Source organism: Xenopus tropicalis, chromosome 6 (genome assembly GCF_000004195.4).
Source record: "Xenopus tropicalis strain Nigerian chromosome 6, UCB_Xtro_10.0, whole genome shotgun sequence".
NCBI lineage: Eukaryota > Metazoa > Chordata > Amphibia > Anura > Pipidae > Xenopus > Xenopus tropicalis.
In genome coordinates this window covers 93,555,231-93,575,105 of record NC_030682.2, presented here as the reverse complement: position 1 = coordinate 93,575,105, position 19,875 = coordinate 93,555,231, and the positions used below count along the sequence as shown (strand labels likewise).

Sequence of the window (19,875 nt, the reverse complement as noted above, 5' to 3'; positions counted from 1 at the left end):
TGACACAATAATAATAAAAATGACTAACAGCCCTTCCGTGAAAGCACTTGGCAAGTCATAGGACTATGAGGTAACAGACATTTTAAGAGAAATACAATATTTGTTCAAATATGTGAGCTACTACTTGGGAAACAATTTGCACAATCAGTTTACCAAATCCTAATAATTAACTTTCCTGCTATATAGAAATCATAATTCTCTGCTCCAAATTATTCAGCACTAGTATATCCAGTACAACAAATATAAAGATATAAAATACAAGACGTTCTAACAATATAAACAGCTGTTGTGTAATATAAGCATATCTAAAACTACTTCAGAATACTATGGGGGAGATTTATTAAAGGAGACATATTGGATAAATGGGAAAAATGCTAATTTTGTAGGCAATTATGAATAATATACGGTGCTGGTTTCCCTTTGGGCTAAACATTAACCCTATCTGTAACAATGGCCCCTTTATTGGAGCTCCCTATAGATCCTATCATTTCTCCGTCCAGTGTGAAATGAAGAGTGGGCGTGTCCTAACAGTCCCTGCCAGAAGCACAGTAGGAGGGGGAGAGCCAATCACAGCCCTGCATTCACACAAGCATAGACAGGCTTCAGTTCCCTATCAGGTCAGCCTAGCTGCTGACTTGAATGTTCCAAGCATATTTTCGTCGTTTTTTTCGTGACTTTTTCGTACGCTTGTGCAAAAATTTCGGAAAGGTTAAGCCGCTGTTTACAATCGTTCAGTACAAAAATTTTGTGACTTTTGGATCGCCAATACGATATTATCGTGACTAATACGATTTTTTCGTAAGCAATTTTGTGATATTTGCGATCTTCAGAAATTATCGTATCCAACCCCAATTTTTCCCATTCAGGATTCTAACTTGTTTTTTTAATGAATCAGCTCCTAAGAGTTGTTTCCACCACTTAAATAAAAGCGCTCAGCCTGCAGCAAGAACTTCATGACCTCTTCAAGATCTCTTGGACAGGTATTGTTTTTGAAAGACAGCTTATTTGTTTATTCTTTGTGAATAAGGCAGTTATTCACAGTGTCTATTTTTAAAAGACATAAAATACATAAACCTTCTATAAGTCCTGGCAAAACCATAATCCAGTTTAATCAGAGAGCGCCATCAAGCTATCTATTGGGATAATAACTTAAGTCTATGAGAAAGGGAGGCAATCTACTAGCCATATACAGGCCCAAAATAGTCTCCTCCTCCTCCCAGATTGATATCTGATGTATCCAGATATCAATGTAGTAGTGTGGTTGAATCTTAATAAGATCCATTATATTCAGGGTTGCCCTATCTTGTCAGAAAAGTGTCAGTGACTTGCTAGCAATAAAATAGCACACACAAGCATAAATCATGATGTGTGATAACATGAAAAAAACCTTTATGATGTTTTTAAACCCACAAAATAGTTGTTGACCTCCTCCTGGTTGAGGACGACTCCTGAGAAGTTTTATTACATTTGGTCATACCATGTCTAAAAGAATAAAGAACAAAACCACAGACAAAATGTTAACTTTATAGGAAAGAAAAGCATTAAGACCTGTATATAAAAATACCAAAAAAAAGCCTGGCAAACATATCTTTATAAGTGTAGCACTATAGAATACAAGGGTCAAATGCAAATGTTAATTTTCTGCTAATAGACAGTATACCCCCTCCCTTGTGCAAAATGAGTTCAATGCTGAATATACTTTTTGCCTGTTTTAATTTAAAAAAAAAAAAAAAAAAATCTATGTATTTTGTTATTTTATGTGTTTCGACCACAGTGTTAATGCTTTAAAAATTCTTTAGTTTAGCTTAGTAACCCGTAAACCAAGCTCCCTCCCAGTGCTGGGGCATATTGCTCACTAGAAGCATCTTCTGCCCAAAATAGTATTCCCTAATATAAATAGTATTCTCTGTTTCCCTAACCAGAGTACAGATCTATTAGCCCCCATGCCTAAGTAAGAGTAGAGTTGTAATATACAGAGGGAAAAATTGCCAAAGCAGAAAGCTGTGAGTGGACACAATGCTAATAAAATAGTAAATAAGGGTGTATTACCAATACAAAAAGTAATTTATGTAACTATGGCAAACAATTTGCCCGAGCAGGCGGAAGACAAACAAGCTCAGAACTGCCCATTGTCCATTTTAATAGTAATAGCCTGAAACCCCAGGTGCACTCATAAGTTAGACAATTGTTGCTTGAAAACACCGACCTATGAGTGCACACACAGCTATCAGTAGAATGTAATATGCACAGTTATAAAATAAAAAAAATACCACATAATAAGAATTCTAGCTTTGGAACAATCCTACTATACACTGCTTTGCTGGCAGACACAAATACTGGGAGTGTTAGCAAGGCAGAAAAACCAATGGAAATTCTTCTGTGAATAGTAATTACTGTAGATGGGACTCCGCCACAAATAATGACTGAAGCAGATGTACTGTATTTCATTGCTAAGTGCTAAATGCACATGCAACAATTTTCCTACATTCCCTTGCCCTAATGGGAAACTGATGGCAGCTTGCTTCATCCCTTCCATTGGTTACCCTGAATCAGATCTTAGAACATACAAGGCATGGATTCACTGAACAACTTATAGAGCAAAAGAAAAGAGTCAGTTGATAGCTTGTAGAAAACAAGAGGTGTTTTGCACCTGAAGCATTTGTGACCTATGTGTCAAAATTAACTCAACTGCGCTTGCCAGATATTGTACACAACTGTGCTGACATTATGAGAGTGACATGTCTGCCCAATTCTTTAGATGCAAATGCGCTGGGCCTATTTACTTACAGGTCTGAGGAATCCCTAAAGCTACCGCCTTGTCCAGAGTTGGTGGCAGCACCATGGTTCCTCTGCATCAATAGGTGCAACTGTGCTCAATTCGAAACAGGAGGCAGGAGGGCCTGAGCGGCCCTAAGGGTAACTATATAGAAGCGCAAAGTGTTGGGTAATATGTGCAAACGCAACTGCATAGTGGACGTAAATGAACCTAAAGGTCAATTATTCAGATTAGAAAAATGTAATTTTTATAATGTCTGCTTTTAACAAGAGTCAATATTGCAAATAACATATAACTTGATGGAATCAATCTCTTGCAATTTTTCTGTTAAAGCTCTCTTTTACTGTATAAAACAGTAAAACATGGCCCTCATGTCCAGGCTAATTCGGTCATTTGGCCCTGGGGCCAAACGATTGAATTAGAACAACGGGTATAGGTAAAGTAAGCCAGATATCGATCGGGCAGGTTAGAAAATTTAATCGGATCGGGCGCCGCATCGGCTCATTGATGCGGTCCCCAATACGACTAAATTTTTTAACCGGCCCGATCGATATCAGCCTGGTCTAAGGGACCGATATTGGCAGCTAGAAATGGCCCGTGTATGGCCACCTTAAGAAAGCTCTGAATCACTAAGAATTTGGAAAACATGGAGCCTCAGTGTCAATAGTCTCATTTATAAATGGAGCATAAAGCACACCCTTAACAACAAAAGCCTTCGAGGCACAAAACCCCCACCTTACAATCCACAACATCTGAATGTAACATTAGGTTGCCCCCAAACAGCACCCTCTGTATTTGCACAGTTTGCTTAAAACAAGAGAGACACTGTTGTGGCACTATCTGGTGAAAAGAGCAGCAGCCACTCAGAAACGAGCAAAAGTTTGGTCAGAAAAGCCTGCTCTTATTGGCTGTGGCTCTATCAGTAGATAGGAATGCTGCAGGTGCCCTTACAAGTTATGTACATGGGGCTCCTATGAACACAAGCGCCCAGTAACAAAATGTTGCCCATGCCCCTTGTTTGTGCCATATAAACAGCTATTGTTAATCTATAAGCTGTTCATATGCTAATTCAGTTATTTGGGGTCAGTAGACTTTGTCCTAAGTTTAACCCTTTCCCTTCTACCTGCCCCTGCTCTGCTCAGTCTTCGTTTGATATGGAAGTTACTTAAGTTTTTGCATAAGTTGCGTTAACTGCGTAAGTTTAGGATAGTGGCACAAGGGGAGATTAGATCATTCTGGGAGCCTCATCTCCCAGAAATGTTCTCCCGCTTTGTTCTCACATAAACTTTCCTGAGCAATATATTGAAATGGGTTCAGAAGATATTTTGCCTGCATGAATTTTGTATGAATTTTGTGATCACACCCTCATCCCGCCCCTACTTAATAAAAATTGCTTGATGGTGAGAACAACTTTCCCTTTTCTGCTTACATGGAAGTAGACACCAGCATGGAAAGAAAAAATAATTATTTTTCTGTTTTTAGCACTGGTGTCTATTCCACTGAGTACAGACAGACAATGCCATCAATTCATATTGATGGCTTTGTGAAATGCATAAAAATGCCCATGGCTACAGTGCCATAGGATCTCCACCCACTATATAAACTATTGTTATGAGTAAAATCATATATATTTTATTAGAATATATCAGCTGACTATGAGGAACAATGAGATACTGATGTGGCTTGTTTAAATCACAAGTCCTCAGTCAGCCCTAAGGATCTCCACTATTGCAAGTTAACAGGAAATCCACACAGGAACACAGATGGATCTGTTACAATTACTACTCAAATGATAGATCCACCTGTGCCCTCTAAGGAAATCCTGAGAACGTGTAACATAGGAATACACAAAAGCAGTTAAAAGGCAACATGTTATCAAGGACTTACCTATTATTATGTTTAGAACACAATCCAGAGTTCCAGTAAACCCAGTGTAATCTTTCCTGTCCCTGTACTTAATAACAGAACTTAGGGGACTTCCATAGGAACTACTAAAATTACATCATGCCAGCAGAGAAACACAATTGTTCCTTCTGTAATTCTCATTTGCTGTTTACAAGATTATGCAACAACTGAAGTGTTTAGAGAACATGTACCCCTTTCTGAAACAAGCACGCAAATAAGCACCAAAGAAAAAAATAAAAAAATCACTGAAAATTCAACTAAAAGCGTTACCCGCAAAATTAAATTAAATCCCTTTGGGACAAATTGTTAACTTTTTTGCATTTATATTTAACATTTAAAACATTCTGTGACTCATGAGCCTTTGTTGTTCTGGCATAATTCCACTACAGCTCCAGTGTTTTTCACCACAAGCAATCTGTAAACATTAACAAAGGCTTATCATTGCTTCACTATTTGTGTTGACTCTGTTCTTAAAAAGAACTAGCCTTTTATATAGAAAAATGTATACAGAAGAATAGTACTTCCAAACCTGTCCAAATATTAGGCCCATTGCCTGATATGCAACATATTCTAGTGCCAGATTACAATAATAACATGTATAATTATGTAATACAGAGAAAAAGCAGACTATTGCTGAAAGGTCTAGTACAAAGCTATGGAGGACTGCACGTTGGAAATATTGTTCTCTCCCTTACTTTAAATATGTGTAAGTGGTATTTCAGAGTTAACATTGTATTTGTAATGTATAATGGTTCTGGTGAAAAAGTACACTACAATAAATGCACATATCTCCTTCTCCATATCCAGACACAAGTGTATGTACACATTTCATGTTTTATGCAAAGCATGGCACAGTTCCATGCAGTGAGTGGAATTCACAAGCACCGGTAAGGAAAATGTAAGCTGACAGTGGAACACTCAGCCTTCAACCCATCCACCAACTTTACCTATTGCCAACCCCTATTTACATGTATCTGCCTCAGACTGGATTATCAGCAAACACACAAAATAATGGCCATTTTTCTGGTGATCCTTGTTTTGATTACAGGTACAAACACAGCTTGGGGGTAAATAGCTGAGCTGCTCCATTGGCTTCAGCCAAACTGCAATTCCAGGGAGAGGCGCTGCTCGGTCTCTGTACAGGAGCTGGAAAGTGCCCATTTGTGGCTGACAGCGCAGCTTCTGTGCACGCACACAGGTCTGCTGGGGCTGATCAGAAAAAGATGAGAATCCTGTGCAATGCGCCTCACCAGCTGTTATAGAAGTCAGTGCCAGTTTAAGGGTAGGGCAGCACTAGCCCCAGCACCCCTGCATCACAATGGGCCCTTGTATAACAATTTCACATATTGATCAACCTGTAGCTGATGTTATACTATAACTCCCAGAGGTGAAAGCTCTTAGGGGATTGTGGAAGTTGTAGTGTAACAACAGCTGGGGGTGCTGCACTGTAAACCACCCCCTCCCCCCATATGGAATCACAAGTCTTTCTGCTTAGCCCTGGTTAAACTACAACTCCCAGCATGCCCTGACAAGCTTGCTATATGGGCATGCTTGAAGCTGCAGTAAAACAGCTGGATGACCACACAATGAAGATCCCTACAGCCTGCACATCTCATCTGCAGTGTAAATCCCTAGCTGGTCATGAGGAAAAGCAGCTTAGAATACCTTGGGTAAGAAATAACATGCCGTAGCCTCCGCTCCCTCCAGGACGGTTCCTAATGACTGGCTGGTGCAGGCACACTGCGTTTTCCTTCTCTCACTCCATCTCCCTGTGGTCTGCAAACCACTCGCTGCTCTCCCAGCCGCTCTGCCACTTAATCCCCTCCCCTCCGCTATTCACAGCAAGTTGCCATTATCTCCAGAGCACGTCACGGCTTGTAACGCAGTAGCTATGGGAGAGCTGCATGTCATAATCCAGGAAGCCCGAGCACTTCCTGCTTCCCATGTGGGCTTCCCTGTGCTCAGCTGCAGGTGATTACATGCACGCTAAGTACGCCTTGCAACGCACTGCGCTTCCACTTTACTCACAGGTTCTTTACTGGCCCGGCGTGTTCTGCAACAGCTCATTTGGGAGAATGATTATGGGGTCGGGACCGGCAGTACACTCATTGCTACACTTCTACTGGCTGATAACTTGCTGGGCAGGTTATAGTACTCCACCCAGGATGGGCGGTTTGTTTTGCCACTGGCACATCACATTCAGGAAAGAATGCCTGAATCTATCATGGGAAGATGAGCCCATTGGATGGCATTGTTTTTTTGAAAACAGAAGTTGAAAATGTTCAGGGTGAAGTTACCTGAGACACATACTAGCAATGACGTCTTGCCAAGATCCTTATGAAATCATAGTGGGACTGGGCCAAGGGGACACTGGGAAAATACCGGAGGGGGGCACCTTGGGTGGTGTGGGCCCTGCACCCCCAGTCTGACCCTGTATGCAACTAAAGGTGGCCATACAGGTGCAGATTGTTAGGCACCCCCAAGTGACTTTAATCGCTTACCTTCTTACAGCACCAGCCCGGGGTAGCAGTGATCGCTTCCTCCTTCCTGATCGATCGCGTGCGCATGTGCAGTAGAGTGAAAAGCCGAACTTAAACAGAGAAGTCGGCTTTTCACTACTGCGCATGCATTTGTCCGAGACAATTTGCTAGCGAGTGAATAGGAAGGAGGAAGCACTGCGGTACAGGTACCCCGGGCTGGTGCTGTTTTCTCCTAACAGGGGCACCAGCCCAGGGTACAAGGTAAGCGATTTAAGTCACTTGGGGGTGCCTAACATTTTGGCACCCCCAAGAGACTTAGCCTTTCCTTGTCCTTTAAGCTGCCAATTCAAGTCCTTCAGACTGATTCTGCCGCTTACCTGACTGTTTATGGGCACCCCTGATGGGCCTACCCAACCAATATCTTAAACAGGCAGGTTTGAGTTTCCCTTCAAATAGGGGACCACGTTGGCTCATTGGCCAACTCATTTGGCTATCTTGTCAAATGAGCGAATCTTATAATGTATGGCCAACTTTGTTCCACAGGCGACAAAATGCCCCTAGTTTCCTTTTCACCAGCAATAATGTATATCGCCAATAGAGAGACATATGCGATGTCAAGTAGCCTGATGTTTCTTCATGAGGCAACTTTGGGCTATTTGGGAAACAGGAAGCAACACGTATGTCTTCTCATGAGCAATTTACACTACAGTGGGGTAGAAACTAGGGACACTTTGTCGCCCATAGTAGCACAGATTTACCACAGGCGAAAAACATCCTGTGTGCCACTGCCCTTTAGGGAGAGGCATTTCAGGATATCTCGTCTGCAGGTAGAGCAGATTCCCTGTGGGCAACAAATCTCACATACCATTGCCCTAATGCTTGCTAAGAAAAGTGTAAAGTAGAAGGATATTATAAGCCACAGAGGAGTTTATGACCATATAAAAAAACATGGCTGAATGTGGTTTTATAAATGTAATGGAACTCCGAAATTTTGTGAACACTTAAATGTGTGAAATCTCTTAGCTGAAGGTACACACACAGCTGTGTGCCTCTCTGGTTATGATTATTTCTTTTGAGGCGAGCACGCAATGTTTACAAGTGCAGAATAGCAGCTGTTTAAGATTTACTAAATATACTATAAGAAGTTTTGCAATCCCTCCATACTATGACTAAAGACAATATAAGTGACAAAAACTTCAAACCATCAAAACTTTTATGTGTACATAAGGTGGTCCATGCTACATGGAATTACAGTATAACTATATTTTCGCATATTTCCATCCTACATGGAATTACAGTTTTGCCTGCACCTCAATGTAAATGATTAGGTCTGTGCATAAAGCCTTTTTTTCTAACTTAGTGGAAAATGTTTGTTTACAATAGAAAGTCATTGAAACTTTTTGTTGGAAAAAGAATTCTTTGACATAGGGTGACATGAAAATAAAAATCTGGCATTCAGACAATTGTGAATTCACAATTGTCTGAATAAATTCACAATTGTCTGAATGCCAGATTTTTATTTTCATGTCACCCTACGCCAAAGTATTTTTTCCATCAAAAAGTTTCAATAAAGCAATATCAGCTTCATCTTCTGATTTTGACATTATAAATTCCAGCAAAAAAAACCTTACACCAATTTAAAGTTAGTGTAAAGGTGGCTATATACAGTAAGATCCACTTGTTTAGCAAGGTTGGCAAACAAGATTTGCTAGTTTGGTGAGATTGCCAAATGAGTGGATCTTTCCCCAATATGCCCACCTAAGGCGGGCAATATTAGGCTATGGGCTACGGCCAAACGATTGAATTATAACGACAGAGATGGGAGCAATTGACGCAAGGACCATATCAATGAGCCAATGTGGTCCTCGATCCGGCTGGAAAATTAAACCTGCCCGATCGAGATCTGGCCAATTTTTACGTACACAGGCAGATAAGCTACCGAACTGGTCTGAAAGACCCCGTGTATGGCAACCGTAAGTTTTTTTTTACAAAACAAATACAGGTATGGGATCCGTTATCCAGAAACCCGATATCCAGAAAGCTCAGAATAACCCATAGACTCCATTTTAATCAAATAATTTAGATTTTTAAAATGGATTTTCTTTTTCTCTGTAAAAATAAGACAGTGATTTGTACTTGATCCCAACTAAGATATAATTAATCCTTACTGGATGCCAAATAATCCTATTGGGTTCAATTAATGTTTAATTGATTTTTTAACAGACTTAATTAAGGTATGAAGATCCAAATTACGGAAAGACCCCTTATCTGGAATACCCTTGGTCCCGAGCATTCAGGATAACGGGTCTTATACCTGTACAATCACACACAAATATTAACTGCAATAAAATATAAGTAACAACATTTTGCAGTCTAAGTACAGGGTACAGTACCAATATTTTGTTGCGGCAACTGCAAGTTTTACTCAAATTGGTGTAAATATATGAAGAATATTGGCACTCCAAATTCACTAAAGTGGTTTCTAGATTGATACTTAAATTCATCATATGCAAAACCACAAAATTCATGAAATGATTGCTGTTGGCGTTCTTGTAACTCCAATCTAGCTTACTGTAAATAATATTTTTTACACCCGTTTTAGTATTCAAGTTAGCTGGGACAGCTAAAGCTTTTATCAGGTACACAGAAGCAAATAAAGCATACAAAAAAAGCTATCAATCAAGCTAAAATATAGATGCAAAGGGGTATTGCAGCAAGGAGTAAAATGAATCCAAAATTATTTTTTAAATATGTGAATAGTAAAAAATTGAAGCAAGAAGGGTGGGACCATTATTATCAAAGGGGGGGGGGGCGTTGATTGATGAGAACATGGAAAAAGCAGAAATTCTCAACTAAATAGGGCTGATTTACTAATCCACGAATCCGAATGGGAAAAATTTGGATTGGAAATGAACATTTTGCAATTTTTTCGTATTTTTGGTGATTTTTTTTGTCGCTGTTACGACTTTATAGTAAATTGTCGCGACTTTTTCATAGCTGTTATGACTTGTGCAAATTGTCGCAACTTTTTCGTAGCCGTTACGATTTGCTCGTATATTGTCGCGACTTTTTCGTATTGAGCGCTTGTAAACGGCGGGCAAAACTTTCGGACTTTGCATGATTTTGGAAGCCTCCCATAGTTACATAGAGTTGAAAAAAGACCAGTGTCCATCAAGTTCAACCCATCCAAGTAAACCCAGCACACCTAACCCACACCTACCAATCTATACACTCACATACATAAACTATAAATACAACCACTAGTACTAACTGTAGATATTAGTATCACAATAGCCTTGGATATTCTGATTGATCAAGAACTCATCCAGGCCCCTCTTAAAGGCATTAACAGAATCTGCCATTACCACATCACTAGGAAGGGCATTCCACAACCTCACTGCCCTCACCGTGAAAAACCACCTATGCTGCTTCAAATGGAAGCTCCGTTCCTCTAATCTAAAGGGGTGACCTCTGGTGCGTTGATTGTTTTTATGGGAAAAAAGAACATCCCCCAACTGCCTATAATCCCCTCTAATGTACTTGTACAGAGTAATCATGTCCCCTCGCAAGCGCCTCTTTTCCAGAGAAAACAACCTCAACCTCGACAGTCTAACCTCATAGTTTAAATCTTCCATCCCCTTAACCAGTTCAGTTGCACGTCTCTGCACTTTCTCCAGCTCATTAATATCCCTCTTAAGGACTGGAGCCCAAAACTGCACCGCATACTCAAGGTGAGGCCTTACCATAGGACTCAATGGCACACTGCAGCTCCAACCTGGCCCAAGGAAAGTCACGATACTGAAGCTTTCGTACTCGGCGCGATGGCTAAGAAAAGATCGCGACAAATCGCGCAAGTCGTAACGCTACGAAAAAGTTGCGACAATTTGCGAAAAAGTCGTAACGGCTACAAAAAGGTCACAACAATTTCTGAAAAAAAACGCAAAATACCGATCATTACGAAAAAAACGCATTCGGACGCTTTTCGGACGTTCGTGGATTAGTAAATGTGCCCCAATGAGTTTAGCTCTGTGATTGCCAAACCGCTTCACTTAATTTATCAGGATTCTTTGAGGTCTGGCATGGTGCATAGGGACTGGCAAATTGCTACTGAGGTTCTGTTATTCAAAAAGGGATCCTGTGCTCAGCCTGAAAACTATAGACCGGATATCAGTGGCAGGAAAGCTTTTGGAAGGGGTAATAAGGGATAGGATACTTGAATACATTGCAAATCACAATACTGTAAGTTTGTGCCAGCATGGTTTTATGTGTAAATGGAAAATGAGGTTCAATGTTGAAAAGTGCAAGTTATGCAAGTTATACACTAAATCAGTGCTGTCCAACTTCTGCGGTGCCGAGGGCCGGAATTTCTCTACCATACATGGTGGAGGGCCGCTAATGGAAGCCAGTTTTGGTCACTCCCCTTTTTTGAAGCACACCCACTTCAAACCACACCCATTTTATCACAATGGTGGTAGTGCAGCAAAAACCCAAATGCTTGGTCCTCACAGCGGGGATATCAACAGTTATTCATATATGAAAGAATTATATTATGTCATATTAAGACACACCCTTAAATCCATATGCCTTCTCCTCCCCTGTGGATAGCACAGCAACCCCCAGCAACATAATTACACACCTTTGGGACCATTTAATGGCTGTTTCCAACTACTAACAAACTCCCACAACAAACCCCTGCCAGGTTCACCTCTCACAGGCACCATAGGTCAGGCAAAGTATGGCATACACAGGCAGCACTCTGCCTCCCTTATGCTGTCTGTGTGTGCCATACTCTGCCTGCCCTATACTGCCTATGTGCCATACTATACCTACCCTATGCTGCCTGTGTGTTCCATACCCTCCCTGCCCTATACTGCCTATGTGCCATACTTTGCCTACCCTATGCTGTCTGTGTGTGCCATATACACAGGCAGCATAGTCCAGGCACTACATACAATGTCTGAGGTGTGAACAGGGGAACAATGTGGATGATTACAGGCTGAGCCTGAGGTGTGAACACTGCAGGGGTTGAACAATGCAGAAACTAAAAGGTGTGGAAAAACACAGTGGATTACATGTTTAAACAATACAGGGGGATTACAGACTGAATCTGAGGACCATGCAGGGGGCCAGTTAATCCCAGTACTGATACTATTTAAAGCTTACACAAAGGTAAGCCATCAAAGCAGCGAGACAGGTGGGGGGCCACACAGAGGGGGGTCGCGGGCTGCCAGTTGGACAGCACTGCACTAAATTATAGTGTTTTGGGGCGATCTTTAAGTGAGAAGGATGTGAGGATTTTTGTAGGTAACAAGTCTAATTCCAGGCAATATCATTTAGTGGCTACTAAAGAAAATAAAGTGTTGTCTCGCATAAAAAAGGGTATTGATTTAAGGGAGGAAAACATAATTTTGCCACTATAGGTCTCTGGTAAGAACTTACCTTGAGTATGAAGTGCAATGTTTGGCTCCAGTCCTTAAGAAGATTCTGTTAATGTCCTCTTATCCAAGGACATCAACAAGAACTTTTGATTCATTGTAAACACCAGGTCCCCCTTCTGAGGGGCCTGGCAAGAACAAATATACAGCAAGATTTGTTCAAAGGAGCTGAGCTTTCGTCCACCATCCCTTTACTCCAAAATGACCCACTTGCCCATGTGACGAACAAGAGAAGGGGTCGTCCCCAAACATTTTTTTACCCATGAGCCACATTCATTTGTAAAAAGATTTGGGGAGGATGAAAAACTTTCCTGGGGGGTTTTGGCTTTTTGGTAGCCTCTCTGTGAACTGACAGTCTATAGGACTTTTTAAAAATCACATACTGGTTACAGTGTTCATATTTCCATTTGCTCTTGAGAAAGCATGGCGATACCACATGAAACGCATCAAGCTCAAACACATGAGTCTGCTAATGGGATTTTACTTTTATATTCCTATTTAACAACATATGCTTCTGAAGTTGTTTTAACTTTTTTATGGTAATAAATGGTGTTACACTATTGTATCCCTTCTTTCTTTTTCCACTTATTTGAAGAGGAGTCCTTTTGATCCAACAGTATTTGGTTTGATGACTGATTTATTTTTGGCAGTGTTTCAGTTAGGTCTGGTAAGTGAGCATTCTTACCAAACCACGTGGGTGTTGGGTATCACCTGCACTTTGTACTTCAATATAGATTATGCACAGTACACCAAGGGTTGCTTTGCCTCCAGTCAGGATTAATTATATTTTAGGATGACGTGCACTATACTTTTCTATTATTACAGAGAAAACAATAATTTTTAAAAATCTAAATTCTTTGATTAAAATGGAGTCTATGGGAGATGGCCTTTCCATCATTCAGAGCTTTCTGGATAATGGGTTTCCAGATAATTGATCTCATATCTGTACTGTACACAGGGGTTCCTAACCTGACTGGTTAACCAAGCCGCGTTGGCTACAGGTCTGCCTACCTATCTGACCAAACAGCATTTCACAGCACTGGAGAATTCTCAGCAAAGCAAATGAATGCATTTTTAAAAAATCCTCTTATTTTAAAGATGTAACATGAATTTCCAAGGCAACCCTTGGTTCCTCAGCAAGTACAATATAGAAAAGAAAACAATGAAGGACTATAGAAAGTGAAAAATGCACATCAAATAGATGTGTTGTTATGACCCCTACCCTGGGTTTCTCTGTGATGAAATTGCTGATTAACTAACCATTAGTGAGATCAAAGATCATCGTCCTTCTTTTGGCATGTTTCTTTTAATACATTCTTTCTCTTATTTACATCCTCATCTGTGTCTTATTTATACCACTGCATGCTAAGTGCCACTATTTATGAGTAACCAGTGTGGGTTTTCTTCATCTGTTACCAATTTTAGCAAATTTTTAAGAATGCAAAAATGTTATTGGACTGACTCTGTCTAAACAGAAATACTTGTTCCATCTATTTTTAACTATGAAACACATGTGCGCACTATAACAATAAACACCAGTATAATGATGTTAGGAAAATGTTCTGTATTTGTTTCCAATGTTAAATTATAGATGACTCTAGAATCCTAAAGAGGGTTGTTATGCTTTAACTGCAAAAATAATAAGTTGCCCTACCTTTCTAATCCCAATCTTTCACTTACTGTCCTGTTTTTATCCTTCTTCTCCAATGTCCAAGATATAAACACTTTTCAAAATCAATTTTATGTGTGCCTTACTAGGAAGTTATATGAGAATCCTTTTCTTAAGAAGAGTGTCAAACTTCTGTATACAAATCTGGAGTATGATTTACACCAGTCTGACATTGGTGTAAGCTTGTTGGCACTATTAACTAAATAACAAAAAATAACTATTACCTAAATTAACAAAAGTGATATTTAAGCTATTGTGAATTTGTTGCCAGAGTTTTATATATATTTGCATCCACTATAACTTTCACATCTGCTGGTGACCCATACATGTGCTGTGATATGAGCTGCCTCAGTGGCACCAGTTGCAGAGTTACCCCCCTATCTTCCCAACAAAAATGTGTTGAGTATGGTCACCTTAAGCCTAACTGCAGGACAGCAAAGCCACTGATATGACAGTAACAAATTAAATGTGCATTAGTACCTTAAACAGCAGACAGTGTATAAAGCCTTATACTTTGCCCATGTCCTCAGTTTTTATCTAACTGGGTGAAAAAAAATTGCTGTGGTAGGTGCGAAAAAATGTCTATTGACATTAATGCATTTTTGTCAAAACGGGACAGATTTGCTCATCATTATTTACAATCACAATGACAGCAGGTCACCAGAGCCTAATAATTTGGTGCATGAGTTATTTATTAGTAAAAATGAGATTTCTATCACTAACAATAATACGTTAACTATAAGAAAGTGAAGTGTAATTACTGGGCAAAATATAAGCTTCTTTCTGTTATGTGGACTTTCTCTTTTTACTCATTAGGGCCTCAAAAAAGGTGTGCATGTGTAGAAAATGATTGTGGTTGCATCAAAATAGTCCTCGGTACCCACATTACAGAAGTTTTTCGGGACAGATTTGCTCATCCCTATTAGTGATGTCATGATGAAGTGCCAGTACTGGTACAGTAAGCCATTTGGGGCCATTTTCTGCTGGCTGAGAAAATGCTTGGTTTGCTATGAGCCAAAATGCCTAAGCCAAACAATTATTTTGTGAACCCCACACCCTTTATTGCGGTGATAGTAGGTAAGCATTGTCAGTGATCATGCCCTGAGTTAATACCCCAAACTAGGTTGGTTGAATGTTTATGGATTTATTGACCATCCCAGAAAGGATCGCACCTTTAAGAATTAGCTACTAAGCTCTCGATTTTTCGTTAAAAGGAGAACTAAACCATAGCCCATCCTCAACCCCCTTTCACAGCCCCCCAGCATATATTCTGTTTAAATGTTTCCCTGAGCGCTGACCTGCCATAAAACTACAGAGTTGCTTGCTAGTCAGAACAGAGGAGTTTGCCCTGCAGTCTTTTTAGGCATATTGTACAGTATCCTACCAATTTACCTCAAAATCATTTGTTTGTGGTGAAACACAAAACCCACATGGTAAAACAGTTTACAGCTTTTTCTAACTGAACCTCAAGGGCATTTTATGGCCCCTAATTTGTACAAATGGCCAATTTTATAAATGGAACACCATAAAAAAAAGAGAAAAGGCTGCACTCCCTCTCTAATAAAAACAATAGTTTATTATTTTGTTAAAATCATAAGTGGCTATTCCCAGGGGCCACCATGACAGCAATGCCTATATTTAGCCCTTTCTGCAATAGGCTTTGAATGAAGAGTCAGCAATTGCAGACCCCTCATTTTAATCAGCTGGAAGAATATGTTTTCCCAGTTAAATTTCTGTAGGAAACATACATTTTCCTAAGGGATGTTTACCATAAGAAGGTTTCATATTCATCAAAGATTAAGTTTTTCTTGTTGTGTCCCATGTGGTTTTTTTCTTTCTAGGTATAGGAGCAACAATATTTGGTAGTAAATGGTGGCATACTTTAACCATCCCATTTTTTTAAAATATATTTTAAAAAAAGGAGTATAGTATTCCTTTAATGGTACTGAAATGCAGTTTATGCTGTTATGGAAGAGGCACTGCAGGGCACAATCAATATACAGATATGTTATTCCCCTTATTCACATAGACGCTGCAGGCCAGAAAGAATGAATATATTCTTAATCTTACAAAATGCACCCAGGAGGTGCATCGATACAGGAACCATATCAATCAATCATAAGATATGTACTACAGTACTACCAAGAATCACAAATGTATGCGGGTGACTAAGTGTTGTGAGTGCCGCACCGTTACATATTTGTGGGGGTTGCAGGGACACATTAAAGGAAAAGTAACACTAAAATTAAAATCTATTCTACCTTGCTCCAATAATTGCCCTATCCTGCACACCATTTATTATTTTGAATGCTTTATTAGTAAATACCTGCTAAAACTTGGCTTCCGGTCATTTCAAATAGGCGATACGGCGATCGATTGATTGATCCTAGCCTGACTCCTATACAGAACGACGGCTAGGAGGAGAAGTTGATCGTCACATAGTGGATTCTGCTTCTTCTGCATTGCTGCATCACCCTAGTTCGAATGACCGGAAGCCAAGTTTTAGCAGGTATTTTCTAATAATGCATTCAAAATAATAAATGGTGTGCAGGATAGGGCAATTATTGGAACAGGGTAGAATAGATTTTTTACTTAAAAAATTTTAGTGTTACTTTTCCTTTAATGGGAAATTTGCTTAATACCCATTAGTGGTCCTGGTTCCTATAATTTATGTCATATGACGCAAAAAAAAACCTATAATCCAACCTCAAATTTGTATGCTATTAGAAATTATCTGATAATCATTGCTACAAAACATAAGTGACATTTTGTAGATGAATAATTGAAAGACAGGTGTGTACTGCTCCACTGTTTCCATGCCAGCAAACAGTTATCCCCAACCTTTCAGACACAATGCATAGGTGTATCTTACACCAGCAAATGAAATAATAAACCTTTCATTTTAGATGAGTCATTTTTAACTTTCCTGATGTTTCCTAGATACAGTGTTTATTATTCTTTTGACTTATTATGAAACACGCATTTTAATAATTGTATTGTCATGCAGTATGATGCCTTTAAGCCAGGGTTCTCTTAAATTAGGAAATTATTATTAAATCTTAGTGCTATACAACTAAGCACCCCATAGATGCCATAAAGTACCTACCTCTTACTACTTACTTACCTACTTCTTTATGGTTGGCTGGAGGAAAATGCAGAAATAGGTAAATAATACCTTAGTGTTCAATGTTATTTTTTCCTTGGCAGCTATTATGGTCCTGATGTCTTTTGGTTGCTAGAAGACCAGTAGCACAAACAGTAACCATACCAGAAATGAGAGAATAGCTTCTTATGATTGGGCAATGGTGACTTTAAATCCTGCCAATTGTGCGGCTGCTTTTAAGTGGGTTTTAAACTAACAGGCGTTACAAAAATGAAATTTCAGCCAGCTACAGTAAACATACAGCACAGCAGCTCCCATTCTGTTGGGTTCTAGCTTAGTATATTAGCAACTTTGACTCAGTATTCTCTTCAGTATAAATAAAAAACTACCTTTACAGTACCAGAGAGGTTAATTTTACTACTGTTGTTTTATTATTTTAATACTCAGTAAATGTTTGTAAATCTAGCCACCAAGGTAACCAGTTAATAGGAAACTTGCCTAGAGACTGGCCTGAAACGAAAAAAAGGGGGATACATATGCTCATAAGAAAGGGGGTATAAATCAAATCTCACCCATAGTGCAGTTGGGCCCAGGTGCTCATGCCCCAGACCTTCAGCCAGAGGGAGCCATCATGGATACACCGAAAACATCAATAGGCAGGCACTCCGGGATTTCAGGTATAAAAGATTTTTGCAGAAGTTCACAAAAAATATAGTAAAATCAAAGTATATTTATTTAAAGCTAACACATGTATCAGCAGGCCTTACGCGTTTCGTACCTTTCGGTACTTAATCATAGGCTGGCCTGGCCAATTACCTCTATCAGAAGCCAAGGCTGTTGTGTATTATTATGACCAACAATATGTCCACCGGTGTAATAATATTTAAAACACTCATCTAATGATATTGAATGTTGTTTACAAACAAAACAATATGAGGGGTTCAAAGGGGTGGTAATAAATTGAAGAAACTCCTGAAATTGGAGGCAAAATGTATATTTTTTTTGAACAGACATGAATCTAAAGGATTAAATGTGAGATAGGATGTAAGCTGTCATATATAGAATGGAGAAATAGATAAAGGGGAAAGAAAGAAATTAAGATAAAGGTAAAAAGGAAAAAAACATTCTCTTACTCTTTTCTTAATATAGAAATACTAGTAAGGATATTTATTCAGTCACATTTGTAATGCAAGGTTTTCTAATTGTATTGTTTTTGTATAAAGAAAGTGACATCATTGATGATACGGTTTCTAAATGCTTTTTAAACATGAAGCATTTTGGGAAAGCATTGCACTTTGTAGTTTGGAGTAAAAAGACATGGATACCCATTTTGAATTTGCCTGAATGTGCACTTTCCGAAAATATATGGGTTTGGGGGGGTCAATGTATTTTTTTGTGTTTTTACCCCACAGAAAATGCAGTAATCATGTTGAATTTTCAGTAGATAAAGAGATCAACGGGGCAATTTGTATGTACTAACTTCCTTTTGGGGTCTCTACATGCCAGATACTTTAGTAATCCTATGCACAATGGGCATCAAACTGTTCGGTGGACCCTTGGCTTTCATATTTAGGATGTGTTTTCTTGGTACCTAATATTATGTGGGAGATAAGGTGCTTGAAAATGTAAGCTTTGAGGTGATTTTTTTTAATTTTCATAATTTTTTATAGAAACTGCTAAATTCAGGAAAGCATTGCCGTTTGGTACTTACGAGTTGGAAGACATGGTTACCCATTTCGGATTCGGCAGAATGTGTACTTTTCAAAAATATATGGTTTCCTGGGGTAAACCTAATGTTCCAGGATTTTTGGCTTTGGAATCTAAAGTATGCCGCCGTATTCTGCTGTAATGCTTTGAAAATTTGGTAATATACTGCTGGGAGTTTTTGATCTATAGAAGTCAGAAATCTCCATAAAACTATACATATGAGGTATTGGCACGTTCGGGAGGCATGAGGCTTTCCAAATCAGTTGAATTTTTGTCCATAAAATAAAATGTTTCTGGTATAAATCCCTATATCATGAAAAATATCAGTTTTTCTTTTTGTATTTCGAGCTCTAAATCTTGGTCCAGAAGTGGAAATACACACAGATTTGGAAAGCTCAGATTCTCCTGAAAAAAACAATATATAGTCTGCCTACCTAAACTTAACCCTTCTCCCAGTAAAAGCCCCTAAATTGAGAGAGCACAGAATGTTTACAAAACGCATGGCACTGAGGGGAACCGAAATGTCGAATTCTGCTGGCACTTAAAGGGTTAAAATTTCACTTTTCACAGATAAAAATGTTTTATAGAACAACCCAGTAGCCCATATACACATGAACATAGGGCAACCTTTCAGGCCCCCCTCGTGGAGAGGCAGGATGCCTGTTTTTTATGCAGGAATACATGTGTTAATGGAGCCTATTCATTTCAATAGAGCAGAGGTCTTTTTACCCCTGAGCCACATTTAAATAGAAAAAATGTTAGGGGGCCACACAAGGATAAAAAACTGTCCTCAGGGGGCC

General features: G+C 39.3%; 1 protein-coding gene across 4 annotated transcripts in view; it reads right to left on the bottom strand.

Annotated features, from left to right (window-relative positions):
* The window catches only part of rnf144b (ring finger 144B), a 41,891-nt gene extending 24,405 nt beyond the window's left edge, over nt 1–17,486 (bottom strand). The window contains exons 1-2 of one of the 4 annotated variants that reach the window (XM_031903163.1): nt 6,347–6,702; nt 1,411–1,482 (exon numbers count right to left, since the gene is read on the bottom strand). In XM_031903163.1, the coding sequence (XP_031759023.1) occupies nt 1,411–1,475 (65 nt within the window). In that variant the 5' untranslated portion in view covers nt 1,476–1,482; nt 6,347–6,702. 4 annotated transcript variants of the gene reach the window in all.
* Between the last annotated feature and the right edge of the window lie 2,389 nt (nt 17,487–19,875).